Source organism: Lontra canadensis, unplaced genomic scaffold (assembly GCF_010015895.1).
Source record: "Lontra canadensis isolate GAN:19392208 unplaced genomic scaffold, GSC_riverotter_1.0 scaffold3, whole genome shotgun sequence".
Classification (NCBI taxonomy): domain Eukaryota; kingdom Metazoa; phylum Chordata; class Mammalia; order Carnivora; family Mustelidae; genus Lontra; species Lontra canadensis.
The window spans coordinates 23,587,026-23,611,668 of NW_022630997.1; the positions used below are offsets into that span (position 1 = coordinate 23,587,026).

At 35.5% G+C, this 24,643-nt stretch overlaps 1 protein-coding gene across 4 annotated transcripts in view; it reads right to left on the reverse strand.

Annotated features, from left to right (window-relative positions):
- The window catches only part of EXOC6 (exocyst complex component 6), a 236,092-nt gene that overhangs the window by 38,717 nt on the left and 172,732 nt on the right, over positions 1 to 24,643 (reverse strand). For all 4 annotated transcript variants that reach the window (XM_032836304.1, XM_032836314.1, XM_032836324.1 and 1 more), the window contains 2 exons: positions 15,804 to 15,945; positions 36 to 109 (listed from right to left, as the gene is read on the reverse strand). In XM_032836304.1, coding sequence (XP_032692195.1) covers positions 36 to 109; positions 15,804 to 15,945 — 216 coding nt within the window. The remainder of the gene's footprint in view (positions 1 to 35; positions 110 to 15,803; positions 15,946 to 24,643) is intronic.

Below are 24,643 nucleotides of genomic sequence, written 5' to 3' on the forward strand. Positions count from 1 at the left end.
GCAAAAAAAATGAGATCTACATTATTATATCTTACTTGTCTGAGGTCAATGAATGCTAGCTGCAGGGTATCCCCCTGGAATCCTGGCACAGGCTCAGAGCTGGCAAACACTATTAAAAATAAAAAAAAAAAAAAAAAACAAAACAACACCACAAGAATAAAAACAAGATTGCAAAATATACAAGGATTTAACCACTAAATTAATTTCTACTCATTACAAATGTATTGTAATATTTACATGTAACCATTTCAAATGAAGACTATTTATGGCCTTCAATTTTCACTACTAAGAATGTTCTCCACACCCATTACCACAAGTATTTTAATAATTTTAAACTTCTAATCTACCATTTAATCACTGTAATCCTTAATTACAATAAATTTAGAATGGTTATCCCACATAAAGTTCAAGAGTAGTAATATACTTCAATCAAGAAAAGTTTTCTGACTCTATTTAGCCTTAGGTGAATGATTATAGAAGCATTTTGAAACTGTACCAATTCCATGGCTGTCAACATATTTCAAAATTTCTCCTTTGTTACAGAACATGCTTATAAAAATCCTACCTCTAGCTAAAAGCAATAATGGCCAGACACATAAAAAGTCAGCTTTACATGCAGACAACGGGTAAAGTGTTCTAAGTAGCAATATGAGGATGATGCAGGAATGTCTGTTCATGTCTTCTAGTAATTTTTTTTTCCCATAAAGGAATCTCACATCTTTAAAAACTAAAGAAATATTTAAGACAAGGTTGAAAAATATTTCAAAAGATTGTTTTTCTTTTCTTTTTTTAAAGATTATTTATTTTAGAGAGGGGGGAAGGGGCAGAGGAAGAGGAAGAGAGAAACTCTAAGCAGACTCCATGCTAAGCACAGAGCTGTACTCGGGGATGGATCTCACAACCGGGAGCTCACAACCTGAGCGGAAAGGAAGAGTCAGAGGCTTAACCAACTGTGCCACACCAGGTGCCCCTCGAAAGACTTTTTCCTATGATTTTCTTGTACTTAAAAATTTATAATACTAGTAACATAGCTTGTTTAGTTAAGTTGAAGACGATTCCAATAGGAGTTATTTTGAAGACAAAAGACTTTCGAGTCATAAAAAGGACCTATCACTCTATACGAGAACACCTCGTATAGCGCATTCTATGTTTTCCCTCAAAACATTACAGATTTTCCATTTACAAATTTATCTAAGCCAGTATTTTAAAAGCCATTTAAATTTGCACCCTATATATACAGCTCTCAGAATAACAAAAATAACTCTTAGTTTAGTGCATTATGTGTGAAATATAGATTAGAAAGGCTCAGAATAATATATTTAATTTTAAATACATGAAAGTCTAGCATAGCTTAATTTAGCTGGCATTTTTAGGAAATAAAGATGTCAAAAGTTTTGTTGTTGTTGTTGTTTTAAAGTTTTATTTATTTATTTGACAGAGAGAGATCACAAGTAGGCAGAGAGAGAGAGAGGAGGAAGCAGGCTCCCTGCTGAGCAGAGAGCCCAAGGCGGGACTCGATTCCCAGGACCCTGAGATCATGACCTGAGCCGAAAGCAGAGGCTTAACCCACTGAGCCACCCAGGCGCCCAAAGTTTTTGTTGTTTTAATATAATGTTAATTTTTTAAACTTAAGCATTTTTTTTTAAGATTTTATTTATTTATTTGACAGACAGAGATCACAAGTAGGCAGAGGCAGGCAGAGAGAGGGAGGAAGCAGGCTCCCTGCTGAGCAGAGAGCCCGATGCAGGGCTCGATCCCAGGATCCTGGGATCATGACCTGAGCCCAAGGCAGAGGCTTTAACCCATTGAGCCACCCAGGCACCCCAAACTTAAGCATTTTTGATGGAATTTTAAACTGTGACATAATACTTCCTTTTTTAAAAACTTTTTTTGAGTATTCTAAATACTATTTAAATGTTTCTTAATTCTCTGGATTACTGTTAAGAATGCTTTTTATTCCATACAATAAATTCTGAGGACTGCCATGTTATTAAGGTCCCTCTTTAAATAGAATGCTGTGCTGTTTGAGTTCTTATATCTAGCTCTTATAATTTTTCTACTTTCTCTCTTGCAGTTTTAACATAAATTCTTACTCTCTGCTCTCTCATTCATCTTATTAATATGCTGCCTTTAATAGTTTTTTTAATAGTCTTTTAAAAAAAAATTATTTATTTATTTGACAGAGAGAGACACACTCCCCTGGGAGTGTGAGAGGGAGAAGCAGGCTTCCTGCTGAGCCGGGAGCCCAATGCGGGGCTCAATCCCAGGACCCAGCATCATGCCCCGAGCTGAAGATAGACACTTAACAACTGAGCCACCCAGGTGCCCCTGCCTTTAATAGTCCTGAACTGGTCAGTCAGCTAATTGACTATTAGAATTGTGTCTAAAATAAGAGCAAATACGACCTGAGCAAGGGACTCTCCCACAAATAAGGTGAATGGATTCTATATATGCTTTTGAGTATATGTGCTTTTCAAGTTGGAATAACCTTTCTGTTAGTCAGACGTACTTTTCCCCTTTACTTCTTGATTCTCTGCTATGTACTACGTACACAGTTATAGTCATGAGATACATGACCACATGCACTTTTCTCAGGCCCTCTTTTCCAGAAAACTAAGTTTATTGAGCAAATCTAGCCTGCTTTTCATTATTTAGTATAATTCACTCACATCGTTATCTTTTCGTACAACGAAAAGTGGCATGCTTTCATACTGTGGTGACCCCATCATGTCCCATGGTTAGGGTTAGGGTGACCCCCTAACCATGTCCCAAATAACTGAGTTGTCTTTCTCTAGTACCAACAGGTCTTAATTAAAAAATAGTAAGCAAAACTACAATTACCTATTAAAAGTAAAGGTATTTTTTAACTTAAAAAGTAGTTTTCTTAACATTACCCAGCTTACTTGGGTAATGTTGGCTTTCTTGGCCCCATTCTCAGGCTACTGTTCCCAAGCAACAGTTAACTATGAATCCCTAGTGGTCTCTAATCAAGACTGTAAATGTTGGCTCAGCTTCTACCACCTCAACATATACATATACATACACAGAAAATAATTACTTCCAGGGTGCCTGGGTGGCTCAGTGGGTTGGGCCTCTGCCTTCAGCCCAGGTCATGATCTCAGGGTCCTGGGACTGAGCCCCGCATCGGGCTCTCTACTCATTGGGGAGCCTGCTTCCCTCTCTCTCTCTGCCTGCCTCTCTGCCTACCTGTGATCTCTCTCTGTGTGTCAAATAAATAAATACATAAATAAAATCTTAAAAAGAAAAGAAAAGAAATACTTCTTCTAACACAGGGAGACTTACTTTATATATCAGGCATAAAAAATAACTTCAATTTTTATTACATTTAGAATCATTATCTACTTTATCTCCCAGAATTTTCCTGCACTGAAAATAATCTGTCGTTTTCTTTTCTCTCAGTTCCTGTTTAAGGCACTATAGTTTAAGCTCCATTACTTGGCATTAAGCAAAGAGTTTAGTGTCGAAATTATAATAGTCCCACAAATTTATATACCACTTTATAGTTTACAAAGCAGTTTCTCACACACCACCTACTTTGATCATCACAATAACTTATTTTAGTAACAGGACATGCAGACAATGGAGCATAAAGTCTTAGCAGCTGGAAGAGACACTCCCTTTGAAATACCTCCACCAGGCCCCTTAAGGCTTGGTGTGAAAGTCCGTTAGTCCTTCATTTTACAAATTAGGAAAATTAAAAGTGAAATGACTTGCCAGGATCACATAGCTAATTCAGGTCTCCTAGCATTCAAACCATTGATCCAGAATCTGCATTAGTATTTACCTTTCACCTTTTATCCTATCTCTCACAAGAAACTAACCAATATGGAAGTGCAACTCTCTAGTTCATAGCTCTTGGGGCTTTTTCTCAAATGTTTCTTAGGGATAAGAGACAATTTACCAATCTGAAAATCATCCGCCACAGAGGGCATTTCTAATTATATGCTATCCAATTTCTTCAATGGCTTCATATTTTTTTTTCTTTATGTCTTTAAACCTAAAATTCGGCCAATCCTGTTGTTTCTATCTTCTGAAATATCTTCAGCCTGAATCTGTCTCTACCTTGGTTCAAGCTATTCTCATTTCTTGTTTGGATGCTAACACACACTCCTATCTGGTCTCCCTGCTACCTTTACATCCACTACTCCTAGGGTGATTTACCTAAAGTATCACTGTAATTTGTGCCACATCATAGCTCAACATCTTTCACTGGTTCCCCATCATCTTCATGATAAAGCAAGACAAGTAAGGTCCCTCTATCTCTCTAGTCTCATCTCTTACCGCTTCCCTAGGGGCACCTTAAACTCTTTCCATAACAAACTACCTGCACTTCCTTGCATACACCACAGTCTCTTTCCACAGTATCAGTGATCCTTTTGCCTGGGCAGCCTTTCTCCTCTTCTTTTCTATCAGATAACTCTTACTCATCCTTCCATTCAATCATCACCTTCAGTGGAAGATTTCCATTATCTTGCATGCTGGGTTAGTCTTCCTCTGTGTTCTCACTACAATTTCCTGTGCACAGGCTAACTACATCACCCATTTTACTATCTTATAATTGTTTACCTGTCTGGGTCCTCCCACCTGACCATGAACTCCCTGAGGGTAGAGAATATATTTCCATTTCTACATCCCTATAACCTAGCACAATGCCTGACATATAATGAGTAGTCAACAAAAGCTTCTTAAACGAATGAAGGAAATAAACAAATGAACAGATAAATTCTAAAAGAATGCTATCGAGTCCTGGTAATTGCTACATAATATAGCTTGCTGATTAGATCACGAATGGAGCTGTCCAAAAGAACTTAATGTAATAATGGAAATGTTCTCTATCTGCACTAAATTTTTAAGTTAAATTTAATAGCCAAATATGGCTAATGCACTGTAAAGCTGTAACATTCTGTGTATATATATTGCATTTATTTCAAAATAGTTGAGGATGGCTGAGAATATCCCTAATGTTTTTATCAATTAAAACTAAATTGTGAGTTCTTCCACTAAACAAGAAGCTGTGAGAAGTAGAGATCACGTCTTTTTATCTTTATATAATCCATGTCTGATGTATAGGAAATATTCAGTAAATGTGTTGAACGAATGAATAGTTATACATATAACTCATTTCTATTAATATTGTCTAATGGTCCCAATAATTCTGGAGCTAGATTTCAACCTTTGAAGTTTTAAATAACTGAATACTAATTTTTGGGATCCCTATAAGTATGCCTTCAGATTCCCTCTTGGCTCATCCAGATCCTTATTTTATATATGATTTGTCATAGTTGGGGGTTTCTATGTTCTTTTCCCTTAGGTCATCTTTTTTTTTTTTTTAAGATTTTATTTATTTATTGGAGACAGCAAGAGAGACTATGAGCAGTGAAGGGTGGGCAGAGGGAGAGGGAGAAGCAGATTCTCTGCTGAGCAGGGAGCCTGACTCTGGGCTTTCTCCCAGAACCCTGAGATCATGACCTAAGCTGAAGGCAGACGCTTAACTGACTGAGTCACCCAGGCACCCCTCTTAGGTCATCTTTTTATTATTTTTATTTAACAATGCCTACTTTCCTGTTAGGATATCTGTGTCTGTGTCATTTAGCCATGCCATGAAGAATATTTTTAAAAAAACATATATTGATCCTGGTCTTCCCATAAGATATTTAAAAATAATTTCCAGGAGGAAAAAGTAGTTTCTAGGCTTTCTAAAGTTTCTTTAAAAAAATATTTTATTTTTAAATAATCTCTACAGCCACCATGGGGCTCAAGCTTACAACCCAGAGTTCAAGAGTTGCATGCTCTACTGACTGAGCCAGCCAGGTGCCCCTGAAGTTAGTTGTTGTTGTTTTTTAAAATAAAGTTATTCTAAATCTTTGTTGTTGTTGTTGTTTTTTCTCTTAATGATCCTTTTTTTTTTTGACCATTTCTTTTTTGAAAACAATATGACTTCATGACATACTCATTTCCTCATATTTTCTGCTAGAATATGGAATTTTATAATAATCAATAACCCAAAATTTAAAAATACCCTAAAAGAAAGGCTAGAAATGGAGATCTGATCTTACTGAGAAGGTCATTTATAACAGAATAAAACTTTGCTGTATCAGCCTAACTGGGAAGGAGACAAGTCTGAATTAATTTAGAAGAAACTGAAAGTGAAAAATAATACATGCTATGTAAATTGTGATTATAATGACAAAAAATGTCTTCCAAATTGGCCATCTCTGAAATTTTAAGAGAATGAAGAATATCTGTAGGCAGAAACTTGAGTTATTTGTATATATAACAAAAAAATTTCATTCTTTGGATCACATATAGATGTATAGGGTTTGGTATGGGGGTACAAAAACTGCTAAGAACTCAGGCTGTGAAGGAAGCCTCAGTCAACTGAGCATCTGACACTTGATTTGGGCTCTGGTCATGATCTCAGGTTCTGGGATCCAGACCAGAATCAGAGTTCCTGCTCAGTGGGGATCCTGTTTCAACATACTCTCTCCCTCTGCCGCTTTGGGCGTACTCTTTCTAAAATAAATAAATCTTAAAAAAAAAAAAAAAGCCATCAGGCTGTAAGTATTTATCCTGGCATAAAAATAATCTTCCCTGAAATTAAATGCAGAAGGTATAAGTCCTTGAACAATCTTGTCCTAGGCAGACAGTTATTTTTACTGTAAGGCAGAGAATGTGCATTATTTGGAAAACATCAACAAGGATATTTAGAACTGTCCAGGGTAGAGGGAAGGGGAAGAGTTCTAAGAGCAAACAGACCAAAAGACTGACAAATGATTGAGAGAAAGCGTGAGGAGGCTAGGCTAGTCTCAAGACTGCGTGTGGATGACAAGGCAGGGGCATATAAAATGGAATAATTTTGTAACTAAATAAATGATTGAAAATGAATACCAGTAGTCTGTATATTGAAGAGATTCTTTATAATTCTATTTCTTGCTAGATCTGAAGATTTAAAGTAGCTATTCAGAACACAAATTTTGGCTACGCAAAGAAGGTATCCTGTGTGAACCAGCTCTGTCATTAGAAGGAATGACTAAGAGCACCATCTAGTGGTTTTTCTGGTGGTGAAGAATTCATGACTGGGAGTCTGGGGTCTTAAAAGTTCTTGATTCTCAGACTTTTATTGTTACAAGTGGTTGGCAGCAATGGGATGCAAGCCTCTAAGACCAAATGACCCTCTGTAGTCATCACCTCACATTTATATAAAGTCATATCTACTCATCTCTCTTTCTTGGAATATGGGCAAAGTAGGCTCAATCTGATATCATAAGTGCCATTAAAGCCAGGACCAATTCAGGGAGGCATAGTGTAATAGTATCCAGTGTACTCTAAAATGAGACACTGAAATATTGTTCTATGGCATATATCCACATGACTTCCCCTGATCCTTTTATTTGGAGATACAGGTCTTTTCTCAAGGTTAAAATAAGAGGCCCTGAGGTCAAAGCCATTAACACACATGCACATGCTCATGTGCACACACACAATCTATAAAAAGCCTCATCTATTTTTTTTAAGTAGGCTAAGCCTTTATCCAAAATGAAAAAGACCAAGGCCTTTATATCTAGAGATTCACCTATTCCTCAATAACTTACCATTGAAACAGAGACCTTTTCTAATATCTGTGGATTTAAGATATTAAATCTGGAGCTTTTCTAATATCTGGATTTTTCTAATATCTGGAGCTTTTCTAATATCTGTGGATTTAAGATGTTAAACTCTTAGGAGTGGATAACCTCATTTGGATATTTTTACACAATGTATGGAAAAGGACATTCTAGATCTATTTTGGGGTATTTCAACTCTTTCTGATTGCCTGATGCTTTGGAAATATTCTGTATTTCGTTAGTGATGTAAAGGATTTCTGAGATACCTTTATAAAAACCTAAGAGTACCTTTTGATATTTTCCTCTATGCATTTGCCTTTATAAGGAACCTATACTGGGCCCCAATATATAATAGGTGTTTAATAAGGATAAAACAAAAGCACACATACACATTTAGAACATCTGCTTCAGACCAAGTGTGCCAAATGCTCTTCCAACTAAGAAGCACTTTCTCTTGAAGTTATACAAAGTCTATTATAGGATCAAAGGTTCTGTGCAGCTTTCAGAGGTGGCTACCTTTGAAATTCCAAATGGGTGCCTTCCTGACTTCTCCAATCAGGTAGCTCTAGCAGCACTGTGATTATATGGCCAAGTTAATCAAAAGTATCCACTTCATCATGCATAGACTCTATCTTGTATTCTTGATCTATACAACTTCTTATCTAAATTAGATTAACTTCTTATACTTTCTCACAGTATTCTATACTTTTACAGAATTTAACAATTTACGGTCATATTTACTAGTGCAATTATTTAATGATTGTCTCCCCAGGGCTTAAACCCCAAGACTTTTGTTTTGTTTACCACTATGTTGCCTAAATACCAAACATATAGTAGATAAGAAGGAATTAATGAATGTATGATTCCAAAGCACCACTTTTGTTTGAGTTAAATTTTATTGCCTCCCAATCTTAAACTAGGATGCATCTTGGAAATTATCAATTCCATATCCCATATTTTATAGAAAAAATTGATGTCTCTTAATTGTTGAATGGTTTCAAAGCCACTTGCCCAAAATGTAGGCAGAGCCAGGACTGGAACCATGGTCTCAACTTTCTGACATATGTTCAGACCACCTTAAGACTGATTTGAAAGAATTTTTTTAAAAATTTACATAAGGGTGAACCTGGCTGGTTCAGTCAGTAGAGTGTGTGTTTCTTTTTCTTTTTCTTTTTTTTTAAGATTTTATTTATTTTTTTGACAGACAGAGATCACAAGTAGGCAGAGAGGCAGGCAGAGAGAGAGGAGGAAGCAGGCTCCCTGCTGAGCACAGAGCCCCGATGCCGGGCTCGATCCTAGAACCCTGGGATCATGACCTGAGCTGAAGGCAGAGCCTTTAACCCACTGAGCCACCCAAGTGCCCCTAGAGTGTGTGTTTCTTGATCTCGGAGCTGAGTTTGAGCTGCATGTAGAGGTTACTTAAAAAATAAAAATCTTTTTTAAAAAAGTTCTACATAAATTCATGTATGGTTCTACATTTCTGAACTCAGACATTTTATCAAGTTTAACCTAGTATGGGTTAAAAAAGAAAATGATCCAAAGAAAAATGACCAAAAGGGTATTAAAAAACAATCCCCTAAGAATATATTAAAGAAACTTTAACTCTTTAGCTCAGAACAGGTAAGAATTAAAGGGTTATTTAAACATAGTCATCAAATATGTGAAGAATTTTTATAAATGATCTGTTATCTGTATCAAGATCTTAAATAGTCTTGAGTTAAAGTATGGTGTATCAGTTGGCCTTAACTTTCTGACAACAAAGGCAGAACTCTAAAAGAGACAAATGTAAATTATAGAGACTTCCTGATTAGTTAATTTGTTCATTTTTCAACAAGTATGCTGTGAACACAGCATTCTATAAGGTGCCATAATTACAAATTCTATGTTGGATTTAATTATCTTTCCTAGATGTTAAATCTCTCCTCTCTCTCTGCCCCCTTTCTCCATCCTCCATCTCCTTCTCCCTTCTCACCTGCCCCCAATCCCGAAATCATGAGATGCATTCTCTCTCTTTCACTGTGTGATTCTAACCATCTTAATCATACCAAATTGTACCTTTACTTAATAATTCTTTGTATTTTCTCCTCCAAAACATCTGCAATCCATCCTCTTCATTACAACTGTCCAAAGTCAAGCTCTTTTTATCCTTCACAAAAAAGTTCCATAGTTTCTTACCAGGTTTGCCTACTTGCAGTATCTCATTTCAGTTCAGTTTCCACATGACACAGAATTAACTTTCCATGACAGATTTCATATCATAGTCCTGATTAAAAAGCTTCAGTGGCTCTCCATTGCTTATTAAATAAAATCCAAGCATTCAGGCGTCTTTTTCCAGCCATATCTTGCAACGCTTTCATCATTCATCTTGTAGTCTAGACACCTAACAAGACTGTTTGAAGAGTCCCTTAGCATTCTCTCACCATAATGCTTTTGTCTATGCCATTCCCTCTGCTCAGAATGCCCTTCCCTGCTTTTGATGACATCTTACTTATCCTTTAAGACCCAGCTTAAACTTCACTTCTGTTATAGTCAATCTTCTCTATCCCATGGAATGAAGAATTGCTCCTCTCCACTACAAGGAATATGTACTTATATAAAGAATTGTTATTTAAAAAGAACCGTTATGTTCTATTATAGTTATTTACATGTCTATCTCTTCCCAACCAGTCTATGAGATCTTTGAAGCTTGACTCATCTTGGATTTCCAAGTAATATACCACGTAATAGATTCTCATTGGACATTTGAATAAATGAATCTTTCTATGAAGCAGTTGACTTTACACGGGAAAAAAGTCAGTTGCAGACTGAAATTTCAGCTCAAGCCAATTTAACTCACAAATATGTGTGTCACAAGGAATATCAGCAAAAATTGCTTAAAAAAAAAACAAGGGAGCACACTGATATATCACTGCTAATTCTTTCACCACCAGAAAAATAAAACAAAAACTAAAAGCACATGGTTGAATGATGACAGAAGTGAAATTATTTCCATCTTCCCATCTTCCCAACTTTCATGAGATGCCCTTTTTGTTTCTACCTGTAGACTGACAATCTGAGGCCAGGAAATATATGTATAATGTTTTCACAAAGTAATGAGGATGGAAAAATAAATATTCTGCTTTCTGATCAAACCCAATTAAAGGAAGATCTAACTTAGAATAAAGGCCATTCTTTTTTTTTTTTTTAAGATTTTGTTTACTTGAGAGACAGAGAGGTGAAGGGGAGCACAAACAGGGGGAAGGGCAAAGGGAGAGAGAGAAGCAGACTCCCCGCTGAGCAGGGAGCCCCACTCGGTGATCAGTCCCAGGACCCTGGGATCATGACCTGAGCCGAAGGCAGAAGCTTAACTGACCGAGACACCTAGGTGCCCCATATAAAGGCCATTCTTGGTGCTTATATTTCATGCCCACCTCCTATTGCTTAATTAAGCCTTTGCTGTAAGCCTTTCTTAAATTGCCCAGGATCTCTGTGGTTCATGGTCTCTAATTTGTGATCCCTGCTATCTGACTTCCTTGGACTCTGAATCTCTTACTAGTACAACACAGACTAGTAAGATTTTATGTTAATCTCAAAAACCAGTCACACTCTTTTAAGTAATGATTTCTGAGTCTCTTGAAGAGAAAATTATTATTATGAGCCAATATGGGTTTATGAAGAATCATAGTAGTAGTATTTCCTCCTTTTAAAGGATAGACTGATTAATAAGAAAAATCCAATGGTCATTATTATCCCGATATGCCAGCAAGGCATCTGACAAACACTTTGAGCACAACCATGAGTTAGATTCAATTAGGGAATTAGTAACAGGCTAAAAAAAAACCCCATAAAATCCTGAATAATGAATCTAAGTCAATATGAAGGGAAGGTCCATATAATGTGGTACTCAAACTTCATTGTGCATCAAAATCACCTAGGGGGTCTGATGCCCGGAGTTCCCAATTCAGCAGGTGGAACCCAACAATTCATATTTCTAACAAGTTCCCAGGGTCCTCATCCGGGGATCAGGTTTGGAGAACCACTGATGTACTGTATCTCATGATATAGTTATAAGATTTTGTTCAACATTTTGCTAGTAACTTTGTTAAATGTATAAAAAGCATGATTACAAATCTGTAGAAGATATTAAATTTTGATATAAAAAGACCTCAATAGGTTAGTTGTGAAACCAATCTTAAAATTCAATACAGATAACTTTAAAATCCCAAAACAAAATCCAACCACGCAAGTATAGGGTAAGAAAAACAGAACATAACAATCACAATCACTCACACATACACACAAACATACAGATACACAAGTTTTAGAGACCACAGCTTCAATGATTCCAGAGTATACTCTGGAAACCAAAAAAAGTAATATTAGTTTGGGCTTTAATAATGAAGTATAGGCTGTGGATAATATATTTAACAGTCTAATGCAGATTATACTGGCTCCCCCCATACCTGGGTATCTCTGTAGTCAACTTTGGGTATCAGACATTAAACAGAAGGTAGTCAAACCAGTTTACTCAAAGAAGAGCTTCGGATCCAAAATCAAATCACATGAGAACAGTAAGAGGCATTGTTGATGTCTGGCCTTCAGAAGTTTGGAAGGATGTAAGAGCAGTTTTCATATAATTGGCTTGTGGATGAGGATTTGTTTTTTCTCTGTATGACCCTAAGCAGAACTGCCATATACAGACTGCATCAGACTGCTTGCTACATCCCAGTGTCCAGCTAAGGAGAGGAGAGGGGAGCAAGGGAAGGGCGGACATCTAGACCACATTTCACTTGATAAACTATGTGCCTTGGAGAGGGTTGAGTCCAGCTGGAAAAAAACTAAACTTTTTCTAATTCATATAAAACAGACAACTCTGGAGGACTTTTTCCTTTTAACAGGGATACCATTTCTAATTTGCACAAAGGCAGTGATGACTGTAGCCAAGGTAGAGCTAGCTCCATTAAAAGAAGTTTAGAGAAAGTAAATTAACCTCTCTGGAAGAAAGTGATAGAGTGATACATTATATGGAAACACAGCTTCTGAAGAGTAGTTAATCCCCCAAATTGGATGTTCAAGGACTACTTGGACAACTATTTGGCAGGGTTATTTAGAAAGGATTTTGAGGTAGAAGAGTATGTGTATGTTTATTACCGGGTAAGTGGTGAAACTCAATGATCTTTTAGCTTTTAGGATTCCACATGTGAATTACCTATCTTCTCCATATCCCAGTTGATTTTTATGGTATCCAGATCCCTTCTCTTCACAAATTTATGATGCATTTTAGCCTTCCTCCCATCTAGCCAAATTACTCTTCTCCTTTCCCTGCCCCAGTATGTAGAAAGCATACATACTGCATTAATACTGAAAATAAACTTCATATTTTTAAAAACTGCTTTCTGGAGCACCTGGCTGGCTCAGTTGGTACAGCATGCAACTCTTGAACTCCAGGTTGTGTGTTAGAGCCCCACATTGGGTGTAGTGATTACTTAAAAATAAAATCTTAAATTTAAAAAAAGGGGAAAAATCTGCTTTCTTCCAGATTTAAAAAAAAATACTTCTAAGGTAAGATGAAAACTTAATTCTCTTGACATATTCATTAGAAAAAAAGCTAAGTTTCATTTTTTTTTTTAAGATTTTATTTATTTACTTGACAGAGAGAGAGAGAGAGAGAGATCACAAGTAGGCAGAGGCAGGCAGAGAAAGAGAGAGAAGCAGGCTTCCCACAGAGCAGAGAGCCCGATGTGAAACTCGATCCCAGGACCCTGAGACCATGACCTGAGCTGAAGGCAGAGGCTTAACCCACTGAGCCACCCAGGCACCCCACTAAGTTTCATTTTTAAGTGATTTATGTATGAGTCACTAAATTCATGAGTGGGGGTAGAAAGTTCTTTTGCACCAGAAAGAGAGTGGGATAAACACGGAAAATGTAATGTTGGTTTATATTTGTCCAGTGAGTGCTGAATGTATGATGCTATATTAAGTAGGTAATGGTTAAGTAACACATGGTAAGTATTAAGGAGCAGAGCCAACCACAGGCATAATCTTAAAGGAAGCTGAACTATCTTATGTGGTTTGTCTTTGAGTCCTAGTCTCTCTCCCTTTCCATATCTATAGTGCCTGAACCTTGGCCCCCATCAGACTGGGGTCTACCCTTCTAGGAAACCTAGATTTCCTGAGTTTTGGCGCATACTTAGGACCTTTCTTGGTCTCTTCCCAGAGAATAGTGCTTTAAAAAAATCAGCAATTTAAAAGAAGCCTTCAGTACCTCCACCCGAAGAAGTCAACTAAAGGTAGAAACTATCCTATGGAATGACAGAGGGGCAAAGATTTGGGGATTTATGTATCCTTCTGTAAGTACAGCTAGACCAGCTTTTCTTTCATGGAGGTAGAAGAGAACAGAGAAAAGATCTAGGTACCTAATGTTGCCTAGCCAAATAGTAATTTCCATTTTTGAGCAAAAAACATGAGAATGGGGTGCCTGGGTGGCTCAGTGGGTTAAGCCTCTGCCTTTGGCTCAGGTCATGATCTCAGGGCCCTGGGATTGAGCCCCACCTCCAGGCTCTCTGCTCAGCAGGGAGCCTGCTTCCCCCCTTCCCCCCCACCCCCCCACCCCCCACCTGCCTCTCTGCCTACTTGTGATCTCTCTCTCTGTCAAATAAATAAATAAAATCTTAAAAAAAAAAAAAGCATGAGAAGACACACTCAAATGCCAATAAAGCGTTCAACCACCTAATTATTTTAAATACACTTTAAAGATGTAGCAATACAAAATACTTCAAGTAATTTTTATGTAAGATGTTTGTTTACATATGTAATGTCATACTGGAATGATCTTAATAAGACAACTTTTTACAGAACTTTCAAAATATCAGTTTCAAACTATTGAGAATGGAATAACAATTATTTTGAGCTTAGAAACTTGTAGAAACAAAAATATTTCTTGATAAGTATTTAGAAAGCACAAAATAAATGCCATTTTAAATGACAGTTATATTTTGAGAAAGATACATAATAAAGGTTTTATTTTTTTCTTTTTTTTTTACCAAACTAGCTAATAAAGGTTTTCTAACTAGAGAAAATAGAAATGCTTCCTCGGAAAAGAAAATAAATCCTTCTCTTTCCTAAGGAAAAACTTTCTTTTCCATTGTAAATATGCATTTCTCTTTTTGAAGGAAATAGGTAGTTTTAAAAAAAACTTTGGACTTATGTTTTTATGCAGTAAGCAACTGATCTTGATCCAACAGCTTACATAATTATTTTCTTTACTATTAACTCTGTTTTTCCTTGCAGAATGCCTTATACACAGTGGGCAAATATTTGATATTTGGTGAAAAAAATCAGTCACTCTTGTTTCAGTTGCAAGCTGGTTACATTTTCAGTGTCTTTCATACAGAATATATTAGTGCAAAATTTGCCTCAGCCTTCTTGTGCCCCACTGATTTTCAATTTATCAATAGTGCTGCCTGACTGAATTGTCAACCAGGGATTTTCATCATTTAATCAGTGTACCATTCATTTGAAAGCTATGTTTGAAAATTACTTTGTATACTTACATTCTTTATTTAAAGAATTATACTTTAAGGGGGATAAAACCCACATCCAGAAGTATACATTACAAAGCTAATAGCCAAATAGCATATCCAGTTTTGGAGCAGACTGGCTAACGTCAACATGAGATTACAGAATCTGCCCATCTCTTACCTAAAGAAAACAGTGAAAAACAATGGCAAAGGTAAAGGCTTAAGAAATTTAGGGGGGAATGAGGACCAAAATTTCAGAATAGAAAAGAAGCTTCATCTGGAATTCAGGGCCCTAAGATTATCCCTGCAGCAAATATCTAAAAAGCTACCTATCCACAAAGTAAGAATGACAAACTTAGAATGATTTCATTCATTGATGACCAATGTTAGGAGTGTCCTGGCAAGAATGACCAGAAAAAGGAATAAGGAGAAAAATGAATCATCTTTTCAATTATCCCAGCCTGTATTGCCACTGTAGTGCTTCTAGAGCTCTAGGGCCCCAAAGTGAAGCTGAGATAGTTTTATCTTCCTGGAAAGAAGTTGCTTCAAAGGCTGCTGAAAATTTCAGATTCAGGCCTTTTCCTTGTTATCCTGAACCATCCTTTTATATACAATTTTTTCCATATAATTTAAATATAGATTCCAGAAATGCATGAGATTTAACCAATAAAGTACTTACATTCACACTGTATGACATCTAAGTTAAACTGCTGAACAGCTCCCATGCTTATCTGTTTTAATTCACTGTCCAATAGCATCTGCATTAAGGATGTTGACAGATGCTGGCAGGCTGACATGCAAGCAGTCTGGGCAACTTTCCCCTGTTTAAAACAAATATTAAAACCAAAATATAAATAAACATATAAGCAAACACAGAAATATACCATAAAGTATCAGAAAAATTATATATCTGACATTCTTTTTGTTGCCTTTCTAGGGGTACAACAGTGATTACTGGCCTTTCTATTTCTGTATTCTAAGCAGCTATGCATTTTAGTGTAAGGATTAAAATTAATATTTTTGTTTACTTGTCCTTCTCAGGACATAAATATCATTAAAGTTCTAACTTCACCCAGGAAAATTAAAAGACAAGTAAAAAACCCATGATTTATTATTAGATCTCTTGAAGTGTCTCAAGTATTTTTAAAAATGCACATTAAAATATGGCATTCATGACAAAATAATTATACTGACAGAACTATTCATGTAATGTTCTTTAAGCTTTGCTTTGTATAATTAACCAAGTCAGAATAAAGGAAGTTAATAAATATTTTTTTATTTAAACTGTACCTAAAATAAAAAATATACTTTGAGTCATAAGTCCTTCTAATCAGAACATCAGTCTGTAGCACAGCTTCAATTAGCTGGGGGGGGGGGCTTGCCTACTAATATGATTTCAAAATCATCTACAGATCTACATTTAGTTTTTAAATCACCTGGTAATTTAGAAGTATGTGGTTAAATAAATAATAAATACTTGTGGCTTTCTTTCACTACATATTATTACAAAATATTTTCTACTATCATAAGTTCCTAAAAACTACATAAATTTTCACTGATAGCCTTAAGGCTAAAATTTCTTAAAGATGATAAAAATTTTAAGTTTTCATGTTTAGCCTCCAAATTACAATGTCACTTTTAGTATAAACTGTTTCTTTAAACAGATTTTGTATCCCAATTAAAAGTTTAAAATATTATAAAGACTTGGGGCACCTGGGTGGCTCAGTGGGTTAAAGCCTCTGCCTTCGGCTCAGGTCATGATCTCAGGGTCCTGGGATCGAGCCCCATGTTGGGCTCTCTGCTCAGTGGGGAGCCTGCTTCCTCCTCTCTGCCTGCCTCTCTGCCTACTTGTGATCTCTCTTAAATAAATAAAATCTTTAAAAAAAAAAAAAATATTATAAAGACTCTTTCATGTATAGATTTCCCGTGTAATAGTGCTCCTACTTTTGCTCTCTTCAATCACAATCATGTGATTTGGTGATGGATTGACTCCTGTGATAGGACTCAAACATCTATGAAAATGGTCAGAAATAATGACTTTTGGAAAATGCATCATGTTTTGCTTCATTTGCTTAATAGATATTTACTCAGTGCTATTTGATAATTATGTTTTTTATTACTTTCACAAAGGCCAATAAAGTTACAAAATCATGAAAAAAACCCTCCTACACATAAATGTTTCACTAAATTGGTACAGAAATGTTTACAGAGTTGATCTATTAGAAGAAAAACATAAATATGTTTATAAGATGTTTATTAGAACATTTGTTCATTAAACTACACATTTAAAATCAGACTAGAAACGAAGCAGCTTTTATGAATGGCTCTAGCATTTAGAGCTCAGCAGTGAAAAACTGTATCTGAAATGGAATCTCAGTTTCTTAATCAAAAACTTTAGAGATAAAAGCCAATGCAAACAATATATTTGACAGATACTGATGAACTGCCAAAAAAGAATGTAACAAACAATGCAAAACCCAGCATGCTTCAAGATCCCTCACACCCAAAAGGAATTAGTCTGGGAGACATGCAGCTCCATTCCCCAAGCACCATAATATCAATATGAATGGGAGGGGGACAAAAACATAGAAAAAGGAGAAATCAATGGCATGTAATTTAATTACAATGTAATAGGCTTGAGAATACTTAATGGAAATGTAATTTTGACCTAATGGAACAACTACTGCATTTTAGCTTCATGTACTTCTCCATCCAATCACCTCCATGTCCTACTTATGCTGCCCCGGTAATACACCAACCGCAAAACAGATTAATAAATTGCTCCCTAAAATTACTATTATATTCATTTCATTAGTAAACACACTGCACAATGTAAGTGGTATAATTTTAAGGTGACCTTTAAAATTCAACATGGGTTCAAATGCTACAAATCACTATATAATAGTAGTACTGGAGCCAAAAATGATGGTAAGAGTACAGAAATACAGCTATTCCATAAACTTGGTGGAAATAGGTAATGAAAACACATACACATGTACACACACATGTGTGTGCATGCGAATTTTTTAGCTTTTTGTTTATAAACAACATATGTAATAATAAAACCCTAATACCAAATTTCTTCTGATTATGCATGTTAAATACAGGCTTATTGTTCTCAAAGATATAAGATTAAAATATTTGTAAAATATTTTATAAATCTTCAAATGAAATAAATTCATTAGTATCAAAGGTCTGGATTCTTTAAATATTTTAAACGTTATATTCTGTAAGACAATACATTTTTAACATGTTTATTTTCCAACTATAAAATGTGCACAAATATCCTTAAATCCATCTATCACTTACATTTAGAGAGAAAATGTTTAATGTTCCGAATACTTGCACACCCAAAAAATACCTTTGGCAATTCATTTCTGATGCCTGGAGCCCTTGGTACACTTTGGTATTACCAAAAGACCCCTTTCTGAACACTTTTATTGCTAATACTGTGGACACTCTTAATAATATCATTTTCTAGAACACGAATAATCTAAGTACGTTTGCAATTATCTATTTTAACAAACATAACAAATAATTAAGAAATTTCAAGCACCTAGAAATTTCTTCAGCCCTCGTCTGAAAAATTAATTGCAACTATTAACATTTTTCTTCTCTTTAACACAAAGTTCAATAAATAAATAAAAACACCTGCCAAACTTTTAAAGGTAACTACTTTTTTACCCTCCTCTAACATTTTGCTGAAAAACAACTTGCAAAGAGAGAAAATCCTTAGACAAACTTCTTAGATTTCAAAGGAACTTGTAAAAGAGAATCTGCTGACATATTAGATCCTTTTTGCATTACCCAAAAGCTTTTCTTCTAAGAACAATTGTGGTAAGGAGACATTTGGCTCCTAGGAAATTCCCAAAGGGTCAACCATATGCATCCTTCCATGGCACCTTCACAGCGCTGCTTTCTAGATCCATGTCTCAAAAGCAGCTTTCATCATTTACTTGTGTGTCAGTCAATATGATTTATGGACTGCATTCAACAAAGTCAAAGCATATAGAATGAGAAATATGACTACAATCTGCTAATTTGTTTTGTATTGAGCCACTTAAGAGTCAAAGACCTGATGTCAGACTAAGACCAGCAACACAATTAACCAGTCGGTGACAGATTCATCCATCCTCCCTGCCAGGCTGTGCCAATCAAAGACAGCATGAGGCGACATTTGGTGAAATCAGTAAGAAAACTCATTCTCTAAGCAACCTATGTGAGACCTTGATTGACACTTTTTGAATTTAGTTTGTGGAACACAGCCACTCTTTACCCAATAGTCCCTCACTGCAAGCTGTGAAATAAGGCTTTTAATGCCAATCACAGGAACAATAAACCACAAACCACCAACCCTCAGTTTAAAAGGAAATCAAGAAAACACATCTGTTTGTATGCCAAGCCAAATTTCTAAAATAATTTACTATTACAGATTAGACTAAAGATACTCCCTCTTTCCTTTGAAACACCACAAAATGACATGGTAACAAAAATACAACAGATTTTATTAGATTATGGCTCAAAATTGTTTTGAGTAATGTTTTGATAGATCTACTCTAATAATAGGAGAAATGTAGAATACTTAAAAACTAATTTGATACATTTAAATTTTCATTTGAAGTTTTCATTTCTGTCTCACCATTCTCTTATTTCAAAGATCTAATAAAAAAAGAAAGGTTTGATTTCAACAGTAATTATTTGAAAGCATTTTTCAATGCTGCTTTCATTCTCTCTCAACTACATTTAACATAAAAATGTGCTCTTGAAATCACAACCATTCTTTCTGTACTGGTCTCCCTTCCTTAATGATCCCAGGAGAATCCATTTTATGTTTTTTATATTCCAACAAAAGGCTAACTTTGGACAATAAACTACTTTTTTTTTTATTTAAGTAAAAAGAAATATATAGACTCAGAAATATTGTGCATTGCATTTATTAGTCTTTAAATTGATAACAGATTTTGTTTTAAAAGGTTATATAATTCTTGTCCAAAAAATCTGGAAAACTGAAATAAAATCACAGTCTATTTGAACATTAAATCTAATACTAACAAGAAAACTTAATTATTTCTGATTCTGTATGGCATTTTACAATTATTTAGGTTATTAATTTTTAAGTAACTTAAAGCAGTAAAATATTATCATATTATTCAAACTCACTGTCTCTCAGTTTGCTGCATAAATTTCACTTGAGAGTATGAAATATTCTTTTCAGAGGAAATGCAAAAGAAAAAGGGAAGCATTGATGAATTGGTCAGTGTCCTAAAGACCCACAATGTATATAGCCTTTTCTTAAGACAAACAGACTATAAAAGAGTGAGGTCTTACATCAAATGTGAAGTAAACACTAAAATTAGAAATAAATTTCTAATTGAAATATGAAAAAAGATGCCTAGTTGATAAGTAGGTATTTTAACTTAAATTTATTATTCTTCCATTTTACATAAAAACCACTAATCTAAAGTTTTATTATGTAAAACTACATCCTGCTCTTATGTAAAGAACGCTATTAAATAAATCAGAAAAAAACATCTAAAACATTAATATAAAACATGAAAATTCCCCCAAGATGACTTCACAAATGCACAAAGATTCTTCTATCTAGTAAAATAGGCAGACTGCTGTAGCACTGTCCTATATAACAAGGACATGTCTCAGATTCCCAATCGTACAGAATAGATGAGTTATAAAGGTTAAAGTATCAAGATGAATTCCTTCAGTGCGTTTTAATAATAACTTTAACACTATCTTGAAGACAGATTTTTGAAATTATGCCAAAAACACTCACAGGTCTATCAAAATTTACTCAACTCTAAACACTTCCAACATTCTCCAAAATACTTTTTTTACACTTCTATATTCCTCTCATATTCTTTCTGTCCCCACCTAAAGTAGCTTTAGCCCCAAAAGAGGTGGTTACCATATCAATTAACCATAATCCCCACAATGAAGTATGAATTCACATTCTCCCTTTACAGGTTTTTCTCCTAACAATTCCCAATCATAAGGGATATGAGACAGTAACATAAATGCATACTCTTGGGGACACACACACACACACACACAGATTAAATAGAACAAAATTATCTTAAAGTTGGGGGGGGCCGGAATTTCTCCAAACTGGGAAAAATTTAGGATAGTTGCAATACATGGTAATTTCTCTTTCATTCAGAACTTCCTTATCCCAACCACTGGGCTCATCAAATTTTGGTGGCCTTTTAATTTTTTTTTAAATCTTTTTTATCCGAACTTTTATCCAGACTTTAATATTCAGGATTTTAGCTTTCTGCAAGTTTCACTGTTGATGTCATGGCAGCGCCATGCTATTTTATCATTCTACCTTTAATAGGTGGAAAGAAAACACAAGGAGAAGCAGACCAATAAAAGCAATAAAAATTGCTTCCAAGCAATTGATAATATCAGAACTCAAGACAAAAATGGTGAAAGCTGCATGTACTTTTGCCCAGACTGGCAAGAAGAGGGAAGCTAACTAATGATGTGTGGGAGCTGACAGGGATTATTCCTAACTCTTAAATCTACTTGATAATAGCAAATTGGGCAGCTAGGCATATGTTTAGGTAGGGAAGCAATAAAATATTAAGTCTCTATAACTCTTCTCACTTGGCAATTGTAAGAAAAGCAAGGGAAGTTAAATATGAGCTGTAGGGGTGCCTAGGTGGCTCAGTGGGTTGGGCCTCTACCTTCAGCTCAGGTCGTGATCTCAGGGTCCTCGGATTAAGCCTCGCATCGGGCTCTCTGCCTGGCGGAGAGCCAGTCCACCCCCCCCCCCGCCCTTCTCTGCCTGCCTCTCTGCCTACTTGTGATCTCTCCTTCTCTGTCAAATAAATAAATAAAATCTTTTAAAAAAGAAAAATAATGAGCTGTAATTTTCCCTGTGGTGACTCAGTACTACGGCTAAGCCACAGACTTAAGAGCAAAACACTGGAGCATCCCAGGAACTGTTCTAAAAGCAAGAGCTCTGTAACAGGAGGGTCATATCCTCATTTCTTTACATAAGCAACTGGATCAGAGTATCAGGGCTATTTAATCATAAAATGTACTAGAGTTTGCAACTCTAGTACAATTTAAAATTTACAAAGAATTTGCCAGAATTACTAAAATGCTAGACAATATAAGTAGTTTCCACATGATCACTAGTGAAATGGATAAACGTCACTTGAGCCAACTCTTATTAATATATGTAGCTAAAAAGCTGACATATCATAAATTCAGCCATATACATACTAGTATAATGCAGTGTAGACCTTTGTCATCCAAGGATTTAAATTTAGATTTTGACCTTTTAAGAATCTCAGAGTCCAGTACAAGTTGGGCTTCATCTGCTCAGGCAAGCATCCGCATAACATGCTCTGTGAAATGGGTATCAGTGGGTATCACTCAAGAGCCTGAATGCACAGTCCCAATCTCCCAACTCAAAGTGGCTTTGCTGTCTTCTGTTAGTTGACATGGATAAAATAACTCTTGTTAAGGTCTACACTTTTCAGTTACATTTCATAGCATTTTCTGAAAGAAATTACATGGCATAGCAGTATTTTCAAATTTGAAAGTGCTCAAAGTTTTGGGGTATACTCACCCAGAATGCCAAGGGCCTTCTGAACAAGTAATTTCATGGGGCTGTCCTGGACTGTGGGAATGGGACTGAGGTAGATACTTTTAGATTCACTTCCAATTGAGAAATGAGATTTTTAAAAGAATAAGGGAAATGTATCAAGTGGAGGGAAGATATATATTAAAACAAGATGAAACCTATACAAAGTAGGAGGGAGTGCTCAAGGCAAGTTATCTAAGTACTATTTTTTTTCCTAGAGACAATTTGCAAATGACATTCAACAATACTCTGAGAACTAAGAGTAAGTTGTTACAGACATCTGTAGTAGGTCTTTGCCAACTGCTCCCTTCTTGTCTCCAAAGAATTGACAAAGGCTTTTAACCTCAGTGCTACCATTTAACACACTGATTTTCATAAGTAAAAGATCTAAAAGAACATAACAGCTTTCCTACAATGCCTAAAGTCTCCTGAATGAAAGAAAAGGAAGGGATTAAAATGTTGCTCATCTTCTGAATTCACTCCCTATATGTGATATTTGTCTGAACATGCTCCTTTGGTGGGATATTCCAAAGTCCAATCTCCTAAGCTTTCATATTATAGCACCTTACATAAGTTTTTTTATAAATATATATCAGCACTTTGGCCTGCTGAATTTTGTTATCTCTGACCTGCAAACATATTGTAAATATAAATGCACCAAGGCTGTGCCACCTCTCCCATGAGCTCTATCCTCACTCTTTTCCATTCCTGTTAGGCTCCATAGAGGGAAGAAAAAAAGAAAAACAGGCTCTTTGGCATCACTGGATAGGGACTTGGACAGGAAATTTCCAGCTCCATCTTTCCCAACAATCTCCCATCTTTCTCTTCAGGGGATCTGATTTCCTTTTTTGCTGTCTTTATCTCTCACAATAAAACATAATTCAAACTAGAAAAATCTCTTATCCACATATTTTAGTCCCTTTCCTTCTTCCCCAATTTCAACTTTTGTCCATTTAACTTTGGGGGGGGGAATTATCTTTTATATTTTTCTTTCCATTGTGGAATACAGGTTAAGGGGAAGATACCACTTGCATTCCTAGAACTTTACCATTCCTACCTGCAAAAACTCAATTAACTTTGTAAACATGAATTCTCTGTTGCTACCTGCTAGTAAAACTGCCACATATTGCATTTCCATTTGTTTATGGTACTGACTCCTCCTGTTTCAGAATGGCACTTTGCTCATAAACGCAGCACCAATGATCTAGTCTATTTAATCGATAGCTGTTAAAGAGTAAAGTTACAGGATATTTGTAAGTGTGCATATGTATGCATGTACATACATATACATATAGTCCAAAGACTGATAATAATCCATTCTAATTATTTCCATTTATATCTCTCCCTGATCTGTTACTTATTCATCAGGTCTTAGAGTTCTCTCCTAATCCACTAGCTTTCTAGTAAGTCTCTCATGCTGTTTCCTTCTAAACTAAAAGAAGACTTCTGTTACTAACTACTTCCAATTATGGTCTCAATCAAACACTGTTTTCCACAACCTTTGACAGTGGGAAATATTAAAGTGTGCTATGCTACATACACACGTAAGACTTACAACTTAATGCAAGTAAATCTCTCACTAAGATTAGTCAGCATCAACTTGATAAATACTTAAAAGGACTAAAGTTATAAAATTCCACTATGTTTATTTCCAACTAAAAAGCAACATTCTTTTTTTTTTTTTGCAATTAACTTACAGTAGTGAAAATCACTTAACTGTTTAAATACATTAACAAAAAGCTTAAGAAAAATATAGGGGTGATTGCCTGGCTCAGTCAGTGGAATGTGTAACTCTCAATCTCAGGGTCATGAGTTCAAACCCCATGTTGGGTGTAGAGCTTACTTTAAAAAATACATTATTAAAAAAAGATTAAGAAAAAATATTAATTTAACTATTTTCAACTTTTTCA